This window comes from Zosterops lateralis (assembly GCF_965231275.1).
Source record: "Zosterops lateralis genome assembly, chromosome: 1".
NCBI classification, from domain to species: domain Eukaryota; kingdom Metazoa; phylum Chordata; class Aves; order Passeriformes; family Zosteropidae; genus Zosterops; species Zosterops lateralis.
Genome location: NC_139762.1, coordinates 88590592 through 88608251, shown reverse-complemented (window position 1 = coordinate 88608251; position 17660 = coordinate 88590592). Strand labels below are relative to the sequence as shown.

At 40.3% G+C, this 17660-nt stretch overlaps 2 protein-coding genes across 2 annotated transcripts; one reads left to right on the top strand and one right to left on the bottom strand.

Moving 5' to 3' along the window:
• Positions 1-8915: 8915 nt before the first annotated feature.
• On the bottom strand, positions 8916-15435 carry NDUFS6 (NADH:ubiquinone oxidoreductase subunit S6). The gene is made up of 4 exons (XM_083873625.1): positions 15268-15435; positions 14244-14297; positions 10679-10801; positions 8916-9061 (listed from the first exon to the last, which is right to left on the bottom strand). Exons 1-4 carry the CDS (start codon positions 15418-15420, stop codon positions 8996-8998), a joined length of 396 nt encoding a protein of 131 aa, XP_083729751.1. The 5' UTR covers positions 15421-15435; the 3' UTR covers positions 8916-8995.
• MRPL36 (mitochondrial ribosomal protein L36) lies at positions 15398-16329 on the top strand. Its single transcript, XM_083873635.1, has 2 exons — positions 15398-15528; positions 15636-16329. Exon 2 carries the CDS (start codon positions 15645-15647, stop codon positions 15945-15947), a length of 303 nt encoding a protein of 100 aa, XP_083729761.1. The 5' UTR covers positions 15398-15528; positions 15636-15644; the 3' UTR covers positions 15948-16329.
• The last annotated feature ends 1331 nt before the right edge of the window (positions 16330-17660 follow it).

Sequence of the window (17660 nt, the reverse complement as noted above, 5' to 3'; positions counted from 1 at the left end):
TCAGTGAGGACTGCACAGAAAGCAAAAAGTAGGGATAAAGAGAGGAAATAATCTGAGCTTATCTCTCACACTGACTAGTTTGGTTTTGTTGCAGATGCTCCAGCTCTAACTTCTAAATTATATTAAGTAGTCATAAAGGAGAAGAAGAAGGGGATTTTGTTCTATACTTCTTTTAACCAAAGCTCTGATGCCTGTGCCCATCATTTGGAAGTTTGCACCACCAGTCCCTTGTATTACTAAGCACACCCTACACAACAGTGCTCTAACTGCAGGGAAGCAGCCATGTCCATGCTTCTGCTAACATTCTGCCATCACCTAATCAACTCAGCAGAAATTCATGCCCTCAAAAGAAAACAAGCAGACAGGAAAAAAGCAGATGCTAGCTTAAGAGTCTATAAGACTCACCTAGATGCAAAATGGATTAGGATCCTAGTTCATGCTTCTTTACATTGTTTTAGATGATTCATGAATCAGAAAAATCCCCTCCACCAAATCAGACAGTCTGGAGAGCAGAATACTCTGGATGATAGAGTGTAAAATGAAATAAAATGGGAATTTCCTACAAATTATGGAGTTTTTTCCTACCTACACAGATATGATTCATAGGAAAGGTCACTTCTTCAGAGGTCCAGATATACAAAACCTTAACTAGTCTAACACCAAAACCCCAAAAAGCTTTAGACTGAGTTATTCCACACAGAATGTATTCCCGCACCATTTTCCCTTGACTGTGGACATAGGTTCCAAATGTAGCCTTAAATTGCTCATGAGGTTCTGCAATTTCCTAAGAGAAGTGACCCTTATGGGCACTCATCATGAGCTCCCAGGCAAGAGCACAGCCCTGGTTATTACATATTTGAGAGGTGAAAGGTACATATTACTTGACATGTTACCTGCATACATGTAATTGTATGGAATACCCCAAAAAGAGGTGACTTAAGCAGAGGTACTCTATGAAATACAGAAATGGAAAAAAAGACCAGTATTCAGATCACAACAATTTTATAATATCAGCTTCTTTTCAGCTTCCAAATACACTTTTGTCAGCTTATATGAAAATTTAAAAATAGGATTTATATAAAATTTAAAAATAGGCAAATAAAATGAAAATTTACTAAACACCAATAAGCCACCTGACAAGGAACTGTCACTGACTAGTAAGATGATCTGCTTGAGCAACACAAGAATTTGAGCTTAATACTTCATAGAGCATGAAGCTTTGTAACCTTTTTGAAAGGAGAAGAAAACAGGTCATAGATTACAACCACACAGATCAGCAGAAGTCAGGTTATTCATAATTCTGACCTTATATGAAGCACAAGCAATTTCAATACAGAAAGTCTGACATGCTTATTCCTCTCTGAATCAAATGGGTACAGCACAGTAGGCTCAATTCACACATTTTATTTCAAAGAATTTTTTTCTGTTCCAACAGCAATACAGAGTTACAGAGCTCCTAACAGCAACTTCAAATGTGAAAGTGATCAACTTCACCAAATAAAGTGAACAGTGCTAACTCACCATTATTTTGTTCATTAAATAATAAGCAGAAATGTTACTAGAACTGATAAAAGACTCTTAAAATACATGAGAGGTTGAAAAAAAATCTTAATGGAATGGGGCTTATTTTCCTGTAAATGCTTTTTTTTTGCAGCATATTTTTCAAGTATTTGGACTGAACTTGAGAACTGAAAATCTTAATCACAAGCTAGAAAATGAGGGGTTTCAATTTTCATTAACTGACTAAATAAATAATTCCTGGTTTGGGTATTCCTCCACCACAAACACACCACACTCATCCCAATATTTGCAAAGGAAAAGAAAAAAAAAAGACACAGAAAGAAAGTAACTATTGTTCTGAGGTTTTCAGCACTTTTCAGTCAGTTAACAACTTTAGGTAAGAGCCCGCTTTAAGATGGAATACAGATCAAAGTCACAAATAACTACATAAGCTATTGATGCATACAATCATATCAGAAGAACTGAAACAAAATATTAAAACCAGTAAAAAATAGGGAATGCAGAAAAAGATAAATTTATCACAATTTATAGAAGACAGAACATTAGGAAAAATCTGTATCGTAAGATGCAAGGCCTCTAAATGTTTGAGTGTTTTAGAAAAAGTTTTGCACAATTGTTATAGTTCTACTATTGGGTGAAATTAGAAATAGGTAGGTGGCAGATTACAAAAAGTTGTTCCAAATGAGGAGATTCCTGTCAAACAAGGATATTTCTCATTACGCAAGGTCTGACACCAAGCAAAACTGCTTCCCAGAATTAGAAAGAAATACAAAACCATGTTTAATATATTTGCAGAGGAATGTAAAAGATAGAGATAGAACTGCTTACAAAGTGCTCTGAACCACTCAGCTGAGAGCACCCAAGCTCAACAAAATCTCACACAGTAAGGAAGAGAACAAATCCAGAGCATCCAGAACAAATCTGTAGCATAGGAGACACAAGTCTAGAGGGGACAGCAGACAATCAAGCCTGCATAAGTTTCCAACACTATGCTGTGCAAGAAAGTGAACGCATTCCCTTGAATAAAACGGGGATTCCCTCTCTGCTTTTTTATTTCTACATTCAGCAGCAATGTTCTTAATACTAAGTTATTATATTCACTGTAGCTAGCAATATTTTAATTGAAAAATTGCTGAGGGTTGAGTAGCAAAAGAAATAAAAACTTGTCCTGTGCATCTTAGCAAAAGAAAACAAACATTACAGGACACAGTGTATAAAAACCTTCATGGAGGTAAAGTAACAGATGCCAATCTCAATTTTAATAGAGCAGGAAACAGCCAGAATGAGCAGCAAGATGCTGTCATCAATAACATCTTTAAATATTGCTGTACTAAATATATTTCTTGCAGTTTCCTGAATGCTCACCTGTATTCCAAGAGATCTATCAATGGAAGTAACAGGGAAAGCTCTTCAGCCAACTATTTTCAAAGTTATCCTATCCTGCAGATCTTAAGAGCTTTACTGAGAGTATATGCCTAATATCCTTTCCATTTATTGTTGGAACAGAGCACATTTCACCACTGTTTAATATAAGTATCAGTTCTTTTTCAACCCATTGGACATAATTAGTTAAATATTTTCTCTCTTTTGAAAATTCCTGGGATTTCTATCTCTTTAATGTAACAACTATCAAAGATCACTGTTTGGGATGCTTCGGCTTAGTTTTTTTTAGAGGGTGAGAGGGGAGAGGAAGTATTGGGATTTATTTTTGATTTTTTAATATGCTTTAAAACTCCTTTCAATTGTTCTTAGAATTAATAAAGACAGATGTTTTACCAGTTAGTACAAATTTTCCTAATATTGTCTCAGGCTTCTCAAAAATGTCTGAATCTAATGTCTAATTTATGCTAATTGCCATAAAAATCAGGCATTGCATGATTAAACAGTAAACACTTTATTCCATGGCTATTCTTGAGGAAGATGCTATTACCCAGCAGAGGAGATGCTGAATGCTACTTCATCAAAGCCATGGAAAATGTGAGAAGCCACTGCAATCCAGAGCAGCATTCAAATGCGTAAACAAAATTGAGAGAAGTACAAGTCTCTTCAATCCAGAATCTGCTATAAGCATCAAGCAATACTGCCAAAAATAAAATTACAATAAACCTTTGGAATCTGGGACTTCGGTTTGAATGGAAACAATCCTTTTACATTTTTTTCCCCCAAAAGGTATTGCAGATTTCACATATGTTCTCAAATGAGAAAGTGAGAACAGATCTGAAGTCCTCTAATTGTCCATGTCCTGAATCACTGAGGTTTTTTTATTTTAGTTTGTCTGGCTTTGTTAGGCACTGAGCAGATGATGACAATTCTTCATCATGACTGATATTAGGATTTGAGGTTTGGTCTTTTTCCACATTGCTACAAAGCCAAATATTATTTTGCAATAGCAAAGTTCAAGTCCCCATCACTCAGACCACTAGAATACTTTCTGTGGGAAAACAAAGTTCAAGTCCTTTCTGAATCTTATTCAGAACAAGGTCTGGAAGGCATTTTTAACAGCACCACTGTTCAATGGAACCACTATCTCTGGCCTGATACATATTTAATTTCAAAGATTGAGAATGGACCACTGCAAGGGTATAATTACCTTTGGAACACAGTTCATAATCACTTTCAGATTCCAGTCTTGTTTCAATTAATACACATTTTAGAAAATACCAAGCTTAAAAGTAGAGTCAGGAATGCTTCAGAATTTAGTGCAGTGCTTGCTAAATCCCAGACTGTGATGCCTCCTTTCCCCTAGTCTGAATCTTCTTGTCCATAGCTTCCAGACACTAGAGCTCATCATTTTTAGCCAGACTAAAGATCCTATTATCAAGGTTTTATTCCCTGCATTTGTACTGGTAGACCCTGATCAAGTCATCCCCTTAACTTCATTTATAAGGAAATGCAAAGACAAAGCTTGTTAGATCTTTCACTACACAATACATTTTTTTTTTCTCTTTTAATTAGTACCACGGCTTTCTCTGAACTTTCTCTAACTTAGCCATATTAATTAATGAACCACAGATTTCAAACTGAACTCAGTATTCAAGAAACAAACTCATGTAAAATTCAGGAAGATTTATCTGCTGAACACATCTCTATTTCTTCCTCCAAAGTTCATAGGAGTTATTTAAGACACAGAAATGGACTGGAAATTCACAGCATCTGATGATCAACAAACTCCGCAGTCAAACGCAGTAGTCAGTATTTCCTGTTACTTGAAGTTATTAGGGCTGCTACTCACACAGGATAAATGGCAAATCAGGCTGATACAATTATCACTTCAAAGAAATACATTTTTTACAATAAATATAGACAGCATTGAATTTTTCCTGTACCATTCAGTGCATTGAAACACATCCAGCTTTGTGCCAGCCTTGGCTGTCTAAGTGGCAGTGAATAGAATCACTGCTGAATCCTATCCCTTAACAATGCTTCAACCTTTCAATCCTCTGCAAACCATCAGTAGCTATTACATGGGTTTTTTAGGACACTCCTAAGAAGCTAAGTGCCACAGGACTGAGAAAGGATGCCATAAGGGGTCCAAGAAGAATGCATCCTTTCAGCAAGGAGTCTCATTTTACACTGACAGATACACACTTAAGAATTATCTATCCTTTAACACATGTAAAATATGTAAAGTGTTTCTGGTTGATTATACAAGATTTTCATTTCTGAATAAAAATATGCACTACTAACTTAATCTTCAAAGAAATCAGAGAATATTACATTAACACTTTTAGCTTTATCAACCACTTTTTCTAATTTCATCAAAAATACATCTAACTTGACATGGTCTGGCTTTCCTATAACTCATGTTGATTGGCACTAATTATACAACACTTCTTTAATTCATTATTAATTAGGTCCCTTATTATTTTACCCAGAAGTGATGTCAAACTGACAGACATGTAATTATCCAGGTCATGCCTTTTACCCTCTTTGAATGTTGGCACGTTAGCCATTTTTGTGCTCTTTCTCCAGTATCTCACAGCTTATAAAAAAATCAGCATTAATGCTCCAGGAAGGTCATTGGACAGCCCTGTTGAAACTCATTATCTGAGCATGCCAATTTAAAAATGGCTAAATTTAGCTGCTACTAAAGAGCAACCCCTTGAGTGCCTATTATGGGAAATTATTGCATTGACTTCCTACTATACAATTACTTAATATAACATATGCACCTTTTAATTTCCCAATCTTTTTCCAACACTTTACAATTCTAACACATCGCTCTTACATTAGACCAACACACTTGCTTGATTCTAAAGGAATTCAGTGCTCCATATCAGCCTTTGTTATGCTTACTATCAGTCTTCTCATTTTCCTTCAACCATTTACAAGTTATATATTATTTAACTTTACAGCCCTCCTAGCTGTCCACTGAGGGTGGGGATATGGTTTTAACCCACATGGCCTCCTTTAGCACTGGCTCTAAGCCAACAGGTATTGCCTCTCAAAACAATGTGTACCACTAGCAGGGAACACACTAGACAATGCTAACAATGTGGATATTACAAAAGCACACATTTCTATTGCTATTACAGCATGCTGCATTTTATCTCATACCTGCAAGAGCATTAAATAAAAAGGGCACGTATTAATGGCAGGTCAGAGGGTGAGGAATTTAGAGATACTATTTGCAGATTTAGAGAAGAATTTTATAAGAGCAACTTCCAGAACACAAGGAGATACCATACAACTGAAAAATTTTAGAAAAAGTGCTTTTGCATGTTGTGCCACAGTCAATATAATTGTAATGAATTGTGCTCTTGTAAACAGAATTTACCTTGCAAATACATTTCAGTTATTTTTTAGAGGACAGAGACCTACCAAGTAACGTGCGGAAAAGGATGGATGGTCCTTATTCATTTTGAAAGTTTAAATACATAGTGATTTTCACCAACCTTAATACATGCAGCAATAAAGGGGGGAAAGCCTATCTGGTTTTCCTAGGTAAAACAAGATAAAGTTGTGACCATTATCATGTGTTGGTACTTCTCATTTCCCTAATGACAGAGTATAAACTATGATTTGTTCTCTACTAATCAGACTGTAGTTCCAGCCTGGGATGAATTATCTATGAGGAACAAAACAGTGACTGACAAAATCTAAGTCTGAAAGTTTTATTCCATCCTGTTTTTCGAGTCTGAATTTGTGGCCTGAGAACTGCAAAGCTGCTTTGAGTCTACCCTTACTTTGATACTGATGTGTTCTGGTCTATCCTTGCACATCCATTTCCACACACATCTGCTTGGGGAAACCAGTGAAGTTAAGTTCTTGCTTTTCCCCACTGCTTTTTCCTGAAAATCAAGGCTGGCCTTTCCACAGGTAGGTGGATGGCATAGTTCAAAGTGCAAGACTTCATATAAACAGTTATTCCCAAGTAGACACATGAACCTAGCACACAGGAACCAATAAGAAGCAAAGTCTAAAGTCTTCTACGGAGATCACCAGAGCAAAGCAGAGACCTTTGTTTCACGGGTGTCAACAGCTTCACACAGCATAAGTACTTCAGGGAGAACATCCAAGAACAACATTCCATAGTTCAGACCAGTGGGATGGGATTTGTCTGGGTCCTCAGCAGATGCCATGCCAATTTAAACATTGTTAATTTATTATGAGCAGCAGTGATGATCTAAGTAGATATATTATTCATTAGAACATCAAAGGTCCAAGGAAGAGGACTGCATACAATTGTTTGTTTCAGGTCTCTTTGTAGAGATGATTGCACCATGAGAGAACTCTGCCAGACAAAATACCCTACAAACTGGTAGAGAGCCAGAGTAAAATGCAACCAGATTTATGCTTCAAGACAGTCACTGATAGTTCAAGCATAAGACTTAGCAGAAGACTGTTCATAACATTCCATTTATGCTCAGTTGACAGATCATTTGCATAAGGTCAGACTGCAAATTACTCGGTTTCATGGAATGATCTGTTGCCATCTTTGTACGTGCTCGGAGCTACTCTAAACACAACATTATGTTAACTTGGCCACTGCACTAACATTACAAAACCACAACCTTCATAAGAGACCCTGACCTTATAGAAAGGTCAGTGCTCAGTAACCTACACTGCACAACAATGCAGAACTCTAATTAGTACTTCCTAAACTAGGTCATTGCATAGAATAAATTGATGGCCAGAGATCACTGAAACCAGCAGTAATGGAAAGGAAAAAAAGTGAGGAGGAGAATAAGGGGAAGAGACAGAAAGAGAGGTAATGCTTTTATAGGTGGAGTGAATTAAAAAAGAGGAGGGGTGTCCATGCAATTACTCACCTGCAGTACAGCCTCTAAACACAACTTTACAGAGAGAACCATTCAGACCTTGCTTTAAGCCTGAGTTGGTCCATCTTCATCTATAAATTGACACAAGCAAGTTAAACAGCTTGAAGCCCACATGATTTGGTTGAACTTGATACAACCACATCAATCTAACTACAGGTAAACTGCAGGTTTAGAATCCTACCCTATTAAACTTCAGACAAGCAGCAATTACTGCCTGGGACCATGTCCCATAACCAGCATATTAAAAAAAAAGTAATTTACTGACAACAGATTGAAATACTTTGTGGAGCAAAGACCAAACCAAACGTAGACCCTTCTGCTCCAGGCAGAGGCTCTGTCTGAAAGCCATGCTCACATGACAGAATGCTCCCTAATTGAAATTAAGCAAGTGGGTAGATATGTCCCACAACCCGCCTCACATAGCCTAGGTAGATGTTATCTGTATTATCTGTATTAAAGGAGCAGAAGCTACCACCTGTAATGGAGCAATGCCTACTCTGAGTTTGACAAGACCCAGTTCCTACAGAGGCTTTGGGTGTGAATCCCAAGCAGAATATAATACACTCTCACCCCTTCAAATGACGGGCAAAAGGTTATAATGTCCCCATCTTTCACATCTGCCACATAAGAGCTACATAGGTAGCTCCCCAGCTCACACTGATCACCATTCCAGGCACTGGTGGCTTCTTTTAAACAAGTAGCAAGAGCAGCTACTTAATTCAGGGCTGACAATCTTGCTTCCAGGAGTGAGTATTGTAATGCTGAGTATCGTAATATCTTCGCACTTCCATTTGTGAATCTAGCTACAGATACTGGACCATGAACCAATTAAGAGTGTCACACAGTGACAAAAGACAAACACCTAGGATAATTAATCACCCAGTAAACAATTACAGCCCATTCAGTGTTGAAAAGAATACATATCTACCCAGTACAAACCAAACCTATCTACAGCCAAACACCACTTCTAAGCCTGCGAGAAGTCTGTCAAACATGAAAACTAAATTAAGTACAAAGCAGATATTGTAATACAATTCAGCTCTCAAATACTTGACAAGCTGGGTTTTAAAAATGTACAGACTGGACTTTACATAGTTAAGATAAACACAAATCTTGGCTTTCTAATATATTGTTTATTTAGCGTTGAACGTTAACATCTGAACAGAAATCTGCAAGCACATGGGGATAATCTTTCAGTGATGTTTCTGTTTAAACTGAAGTCCACAGTAGCCACATGTTCCGGTCTTTGTCTCTTTGTCCTGCAAAAATATAAAAATACAGCAGTTGCTAGTTTCACTTTATAAAACTTGAAGAAATTACAATTTTTCTCTTATTTATTTGTGCCAACTTAAAACCAACATATATTGCCAAAGTACAGAGTTTAGTCTTATTTGAAACACTGGAAGCAAAGATGATGGTTTGAGTTTCATGCTTTATTTCTGTATCCTATGTAGTTTCCCTTATGCCAGACTTTCAACTGCCAGACCTAAATTCAACTACATAATTTTAAAGTCAAAACAAAGTGATATCTCTTCAGAAATATAAGACCCTCTTACCAAACTGGAAATCTTAAGTCAGTTTGGCCATGTCTGTTCCAATGTTCTGAAAAGATCATTTCACAATTATTTTAATACAGAATGGGATTTGGCATGTCCTAGACAGCAATTTTGGTCAGTAACAGAGTTAGTGGCAGGAAGGAGGAAATTTCAGTAGGAATCCATTAGAAATGCGACAAGAAAGTATTTTGGAGAAAAGAAGGAATTACTGCTGTATAAAATTCCATTATTTTCTCCAGAAGACTTTTTTTTTTTTTTAGAATTTTGAAGTGTGATGACTGCAAAGTGTCATTGCAGTCCTTCCTAACATGACAAAACACAATATAGCTAAATACTCAGGGATCTTCTGTTATTTAGCAACATAACTGCTTCTAGTCATGAAACAAAGTTAAACTCATGGTCCCCCTTAATAAAGGATTAGAATTGAAAAATCCAAACTACCCTCAATTCCCAGAAGTCTGGATTTCAGTTGTTAGGACCAGGGAAAAGGTAATTCAATACCATTCTGTTTGCAGACTCTATTTTTCAAGAACAAATTGTAAATCAGACAAATTGTAACCTGACTGCGAACACACACACACAAAAAAAAAATCTCAGCTCTTCCTCACCATTCTTTTGGGCATTAGGAAATGTCAAAGCTTAGGTGAGCAAGCAAAGATGTTAAAACATCTGCAATCAGGCTCTACCTGAGAACAGCATTTAAGCAACAGTTGCATCAACTAAGGTCATAGGACAGTAGCCTCAATATTTTTACTCTCTAGAACAAGAATACACCAGAAATTATCACTAGTGTCAACAGGAGGATAAGACAACATTTATTCTTCATTCTCTGGCCATGACTGAAATATTCAGTCTTTAGAACTACCAAGATTCCCAAAGACTGAAAGAGGGGTTGGTTTGTTTGGTCTGCCTCCTTTTTTTTCCCTTGAACTTCCAAGATTGAAAATAAACTGCATATTCCTAAGACTACTGCAAATGTATGGTGAAACTACATGGTGGTATTTAAATAATTAAAGTAAGAGTTCCAAACTGCAGCAAGGAGGTTAATTTTTGCTGTCAGTGGTTGTTCTTAATATTTCACCTAATTTCTTTTTTTAAAAAATACTGTCCTACTAAACAAACCAAAATATCAAAAACTAATTTCTATAACTTCAAATAGAAGCCCTCTCAATTTTTCTGATTTATATCAAGGCACAAAATAAAATGAGCACCTCAGGTGGTTACTTTTTTTATTTTGTTAAACTAGCATTGCAAAAACTAGGCAACCTTACAAAAAAGAACGCACAGGCAAAACATCTATACACAGAATAATGACATTACCAAGTTTATGTACACTTTGGGATGTCCCAAAGCTCCACCACCACCATCACATGATACCACTCTGCTCTCAACTTGGCTCACAGGCTGCTCCGCTATCAGATCGATGGCAAAATTCTTGTTCACCTGTAAGAAAAAAAGGGAAACTTTCAGATGCCATCCCCAAGCAAACAGAAAGCAATTGCTATTTGCTGCCTCCTCAGGCAGTTCCACAACAGACATTTTGAGAAGTTCCTGCTTAGGCTTCCTCCCACTCCTCCACCAACTCTTAGGCTCTGCTATAAGCCAGATCAATGAACTATACACCAAACTCTGCAAAAGTAATCCCTTTCCCCTGATACAGAGGCCACATCAGTGCTCAGGTTTCAGCAGATTCAGCAGGGAGGTGAGCAGGAACAAGTAGGCAAGAACAGAAGATATTTAACCAACACTGTATTCTGCTTTAGTGACTACAGGATAAAATTGCAGACAAATCTCTGCTGATAAACTCAAAAATAATAGTGAGACAAGTAAGGTCAGGCATGAGATAAAACAACTGCTGGTAATTCAGAGCTTCTAGCCATGTGCCTTATTCTATCACTGCACAGGGATCTCATGAAAACATGAATGTGGTGCATAACAACAGTCAGAAAGACAAATTGTTCAGCATCAGAAAAAAGCAAAAACCTCTAAATGCCACTACTGCATTCTGTAAATCCATCATACACGCTTCCTGAATATGTACATTACTGATGAGCAGGACTTCTTCCTAGAGCACACCTGCGTGGCCTGGGAAAACATATCCATGTCCGGATAGGCTGGTGATAGAGCAGCTTGTCCCTCAGTGGGACCTACAGCAATCCAATACTGTCCAAGCCTGCACTGAGCAGACAACTACTGCTACAATTCAGGGAAAAGCGCTCCAGGAGGGGCCACCCTCTTCAAAGGCCACATTACATATGCATGAATATCAAATAATATGCACATCCAAAGGAGGGACTATCTACTGCTCTGTGTATAAACATGCTGGTATTGGAACAAAAATGAGATTCTTGGGAAGAAGACAGCTAAGCTATGTGTCCATTACATAAATCCCTAGGAACTACAATGGTGTTTTGATATAATCCTAGTACATAACAATTAGCACCTTTCACCAAACCTCTCATTAAGTCTCCCCAAAATCTGCATTTTTTGGTAAAGTAATGGAAAAGTCAGTTTTGCCACCTAAGAATTAGTCCTTACCAAAAGAAGATGACAGCTAAAAAAGTTAGCAAAAAATTAAGTTTTGGTGTTGAAAGAAAATGGCAACATCAAGAACTCCACTGTCTGTGGCTGCATCCACAAGTCATGTAATTTTTCCCAAACAGTAAGAATTTTTACTGCTGTTTTTAGTAACACTCTCAAAATTGTCCATCCTTCATTTTGTGGTAAAGGAGGAGGGAGATAAAATCATTATGCACCTTTGCTTCAAGATTAGAAGCAAGAACTCCACTCATCCCAACTTTTCTTAACCACAAGAGGTACTTGTGGGGAGGGAGAGAAGCCAAGACCTCTCACCCACTGTATAGCTTGTCTATGGTTCAGCCAACTAAACAAGACACAGTCTAGGAATTCACCAGGAAAACACATCACAAAAAGACCCAAAAAAACCCCAAGTGGTTACAGTTACAACATATCCCTTTGACTAAAGCACAGCAGTACTCAGAAGGAAAGGGCTGATTCCCTCAGCACATCCAGATGTGCCTCGTTCCAAGCATAAATCAATGGGCTATTTTTTTCCTGCCACAGTGCCGGTTTGACAATTTCACTTCTGCTTCTTCCCACCTATCCACCTGTGCCAGTCCATGGTCTGGGAGACTAAAAAGATAAAACCAGACTTGGATTTGATCCCAGTCCAAAGATGTAGAGGGAAGGCAAGAAAAAGAATATTTAAAACAGACCAGCACTGAGGTGAGTCATCCTCACACCTTCAGCTGCTGCACCAGCCCAATAGAAAGGGTAGAACTGAAGTGGGAATGGCAGTGTTGAAAGAGGTCCTGCTCTACCTTAGGGATTACAGAAGGGCAGGATGACCTGGTTGGACTGTGGCAGATGCAGTTTAGCAGTTGCCATGCTCAGTTTTCTCACAGCTTCCTGCTTTAGGCCCTTGCCAGAGAGCACATTAGAGGGACCATTGCCCCGTGCAGAATTAGGCTTAAGGAGCACTTCCTACAAAGTTACAGAAGTAGCTGAGACGTGGGCAATACACTTGGGAGAGACCTACTTTGCCAACTACCCTCCCTGAAATAAGTTGATTCAGCATTTTAAGTGACATTTTCATTTAATTATTTCACGTGTAGAGTCCCCATTTTTGCCACACAGCGTGAGTTAAATTGTATCTGTCATGCAGCAAGGTAAACTCAACATGAACACTTGGAAATCAGCATAATTAGTTAATTAGTTCAGGTTAATTTAGGAAAAGAAAAATTACATGCAACTACATAAAAAAATCTACCACACCTTATATTTAATGTCTCTGCTATACATAAACATTTAGAGCATTAACATTAAGGCACTATTCAAAGGCTCAGGCATCGAGGAATAAATTTTAGCTGAAATAATTCTATTTCTATCCCAAAGGCCAGCAGATCCCTCACAGAGCTGTGCTGCTTGATCATTAGAGAAAATTCAGTGCTAAAGGACTTCTCATAGAGTGTGTATGTGAAATTTTAAGCAGCAGCAACAGGGCCACCTTTACAGCACTGCACTTGGATGATGCTGGTACCACGAGACTTTGCATTTGAGGCTTCATTATTTCAGAATAGTCCACATTTTACTTTTATTTGTTTCATCACTCTTTCAGCAAATGCTTTTCAGGCTCATTAAAAACATAGCTTGGGTAAAGATTAGAATTTTAACTACACAGGAGCAAATTAAGCTTCAAAAAACAGGTGTAAACAGATATATAAACAGATGAATAGTTCAGCAGAGTATTTAATTATGTGATTTTTCTTAACGTAAATGTGCTAAAAACATACTAACAACTTCTGAAAACACACGCTTAAAACTGTTCCAAGTTTAAGATGTTCAAATGCCTACAACTCTAACATCCTAAATGCAAGCACTTAATACAAAAGAAGTCTTGAGTTTTTCAAGTTTATCAAAAGCAGGGAGGTAAGACAGAAGTAACTACAAGCTGCCTTAAAAAAAATTTCACAATAGTGAAAAAAACAAAACAAAACAAAAAAAAAAAAAAAAAAAAAAAAAAACAAAAAAAAAAAAAAAAAAAAAAAAAAAAAAACAAAACCACCAGTGAAACCCTAAACCCCAAATCCAAACCAGCTTGGCTTTTTTGGTAGTTGTTGTTGTTTGTTTTTTGTTTTTTTTTTTGGGGGGGGGGTTGTTTTTTTGTTTGGGGTTTTTTTTGTGGGTGGTTGGTTGGTTTTGGCTGTGGGGTTTAGATCTAGTTGGTTTCTTGCTTCTTAGGTTTTTGGGGGGCTTTTCTGGTTTGGGTTTTTTTAATGACAATGAGACTGAGGACACTTCTATCAGGTAAAGAAAAAAACCCATAAACTATCCCATCTCCCATGAGAAATGTAGAATGAGTTACCTCCTTTTGTCGTCCAACAAATCTAACTCTTCTATAATCCTTCTCGTCATACACCTAAATGCAAAATAAACTTCATCTTACTTACAGAGCAACAACTATAAACATAGAACACAAAGACTTTAAAAATAAATAGCTTGAACTGTTTACTTTGTTTCAAATTTTATCACCTTAGAAGCATGTACTATACAGAAAAATCAGATTCCACTTCTCTTATACTAAATTGCACATTGGATAGTACAAAAGACAAGTAAACTGGTGGTGACATGAAATCCAGTAAACGGAATAGCAGAATCACAGAGGTGATCACAAATGTAATATTTGTAATGCTGTTCCCTGATCTCACCTAGGTGGTGAGCTAAACTGGGAAATTCAGGTTTTGTATTTATTTCTGTTCAGCTAAGTAGCAGAGTGCGAGTTTTCCCAAGTGAGCCCCCCCCGCCCGCCACCCTCTCTCGCCTCTCCCCAAGGCACCAGAGGAGCCTCGGCTCCTGCCCTGGGAGGGTGACCTGAGCGACAAGGACTGACAGGAGGTGCCTCCGCCACTGCCAGGGCCCCCTGCAGCTCCTGGGCCGGGTCACCGGGCGGGCTCGGACCGGAACTCAGTAATGCCCGGCGACCCCGAGCCGAATTAACAGGAGGGGTTTGTTTGGTTATTTTTTTTTTCCGAAACTTCGCGTACCTCCTGTGTACGAACCCTTTAGAAACTCGAATTTCCACTGTGCGCGCTGAACGGACAAACACAGGATAAAAGAGAATAAACTCGGTCGAAAAAGACCTCCGGGATCATCAGATCCAGCCAGTGCCCGGACTGCACCGGGGCAGGCAGACCGCGGCACTCAGCGCCACATCCGGCACTTCCTCAACTCCTCCAGGGACGGACACTCCACCTGCGCAGCCTATTCCCGTATCTAACCACTGTTTATGTGAACAAATTTCTCCAGCTGTCCGACCCAAGCCTCCCCATTCCGCCTCCCATCCCCCTCGAGCAGCGGAGGGGCGGCAGCCCCGGGCCCCGCGCGCTCACCTGCCCCGTGTGCGTCACCAGCTCGCCGGTGCCGGAGACCCGCACGCCGTAGGGCCGGGCGGTGGCGGTGGCGGCGAGCCCCGGGCGGGAGAGCCCCGGGCGGCCCCGCGGCAGCAGCAGGAGCCAGCGGAAGGTCGCGCCGGGCGCCGCCATCTTCGCGCCGCCCACGTGACGCCCGGGCGGGCGGGCACGAGCCTGGCCCCGCCCCGGTGCCTGCGCGCGCTTCCGGCGGCGGGGGACACGCGCCTTCCGCGGGCCGAGGTCGGTGGGGGCTCCATCGCTGGGGGGCGGCGGGTGGGGGACAGGGGAGCGGCAGTGCGGTGCGGGTGTCCGGTGCGGGTGTCCTGACCGGCGCGCTGTCCCCGCAGGTGCCGAGCATGCTGTCCCTCCTGGTGAGGGCCGCCGCCGCGGCCGCCCCGCTGCGCTCGCTGTGCCGCTCGTCCTTTGGCTCGCTGGCCCCGGCGGCACGGGCGGCCTGTGGGAGCCGGGCCCCGCCGCCATGGCGGGCTCCCCGCGGGCTGCTGGCCGTGCCGCCGCCCCCAGGGCCGCCCATGGAGGCCGGGCTGAAGACGAAGACGGCGCTGAAGAGGCGCTGCAAGGACTGCTACATCGTCGCCCGGCGGGGCCGGCTCTACGTGTGCTGCAAGAGCAACCCCCGGCACAAGCAGCGCAAGGGGTAGCGCCGGCCCGAGCCCGCGGCGCACCGAGCCCCCGTGTCCTGTCTCCCCCGCCCGTGTCCTGTCCCCCCCGCCCGTGTCCTGTCGCCGCCTCCAGGGACTGGCACCGGGGACACCAGTGCCCGAATCCTGTGCGGGACAGCGTTTCACCTTTGGAGCACCTAGAGCGACCTACAGCCTTGACGGCCCGTGGTGGAGTGTCCGGCCCTGGGTGCGGAGAACTGAGCTGGGAAACAGCAACTTTCGGGGCCTCTTGTCTTCAGCGTGCAGCCTTAGAATCACCGCGCTGTTAAATTAGTGAGGGTGAAGCTGTATCACTGGACTCTGAGGCGCATTCGGGTTTAATTAAAGCAAAATGAAAATAAACTCCATTGATGTTCATTACTACAAACACCATGGTTTTATTCTTAAACACTCTTCTTCTCCCCAAGATGTTGGTAACAAACAATAGTTTCAAACTCTGGTGGGCGATTTCAGATTCCATCTAACTTGCCTTAAGATTCTGCAAAGCTTTAGGCTCACTCTCACAGATAGGTGAGGCTTACGGATATTTTTTTCTTATGTCCTTTGAAAGAATTCTTTCTTAACAAAGAGTGGAGAGAATGACTGAGAGCAGTAATGCCTCTGGGGTCATATAGCCAGGCTTAATGCTGAATACAAACTAGTGGAGTGGTATCCATGAATTAGAGTCAAAATTGCTTCAGTCACCAGTGATATTCCTCACACTTCTCAATATGACTCTGCTTGAGGCAGGAGTGTTTGATCATCCTCTGAACTGCAAGTTCTTAGCAAACAGTACTGAACTAAACTTTTGGAAAATGATCTTGTTATGGCTACAAGTTTCCCAGCGTACTGTGATAAGGTGTCCCCGACTTAGAAGAGGTGAAATTGGTTGAGCACTGTGTTTAAAGTTGCTGTAACATTGGGTAGTATGATGACTTGAAGATGGTTTCTGCCCAGTTATGATTCCACAACTTTAAAATTGCAATAACTTTTATAATTGATTATATTTATTATACTTATTATTTATATTTATTTTGCATTTATTTTTACTCAGTGCTTGTAGAGAATGAGATTCCAAGCCTGTAAAGCTGTGGCTTAGCATTCCACAGGCAATAATTATTGGTTTTGCATATGTTGGGTGATCTGTATTTTCACTCATATCTCATCACAAAGTGAGGGTTTGGAGAGAGAGAGAGAGAGAAGCAGGTTAGTTAAAATACACATTCATCTTGGGGGCATTCAAATGAATTCATGGCAATGAGGGAGAGAGAACAGGCTAGTTTCATCTAGCTAAAGAGAGACATTCAAAATGTGTAAGGCTCCTCAAATCAAAGAACCTTGAAGTAGTGGAAAACTTGCTGTACTTCAGAAGGTTTGATTGAAATTTGGATGCTCATGAAAAAGAACTTCTAAATACCCACAGCTTGTGCATGAAAGCAAAATGTAAGCAGAGAAATTTCTTGGAAATATTTTACACCTTTAACGTGCTTTGATGGGAACTGAAGATTTTAAAAGCTCTGATTCTCAGTGTTAGTGGTGCACGTTTGTAGCTGTGTTTTATTCCAGCAGAAGAAAAGGCCTGTGTGCTGTGAACCTCTGTGATACCTTGTGAGTTTAGCTATTAGTACACCTTTAAAGTAAACAGTGTATGTATGACCAAAAAGCCAATGATTTCCAGGCCTACCCACTTCTCTGGTGGATATAAGGACAGAC

Coding starts and splice junctions, on each gene's coding strand:
- NDUFS6 (XM_083873625.1), bottom strand. CDS start 15,420: ATGGCGGCGCCCGGCGCGACCTTCCGCTGGCTCCTGCTGCTGCCGCGG. Junction 10,802..14,243: donor TTGTTGGACGACAAAAGGAG/GTAACTCATTCT, acceptor TTTTTCTTACAG/GTGAACAAGAATTTTGCCAT. Junction 9,062..10,678: donor CCAAAGTGTACATAAACTTG/GTAATGTCATTA, acceptor ATATTTTTGCAG/GACAAAGAGACAAAGACCGG.
- MRPL36 (XM_083873635.1), top strand. CDS start 15,645: ATGCTGTCCCTCCTGGTGAGGGCCGCCGCCGCGGCCGCCCCGCTGCGC.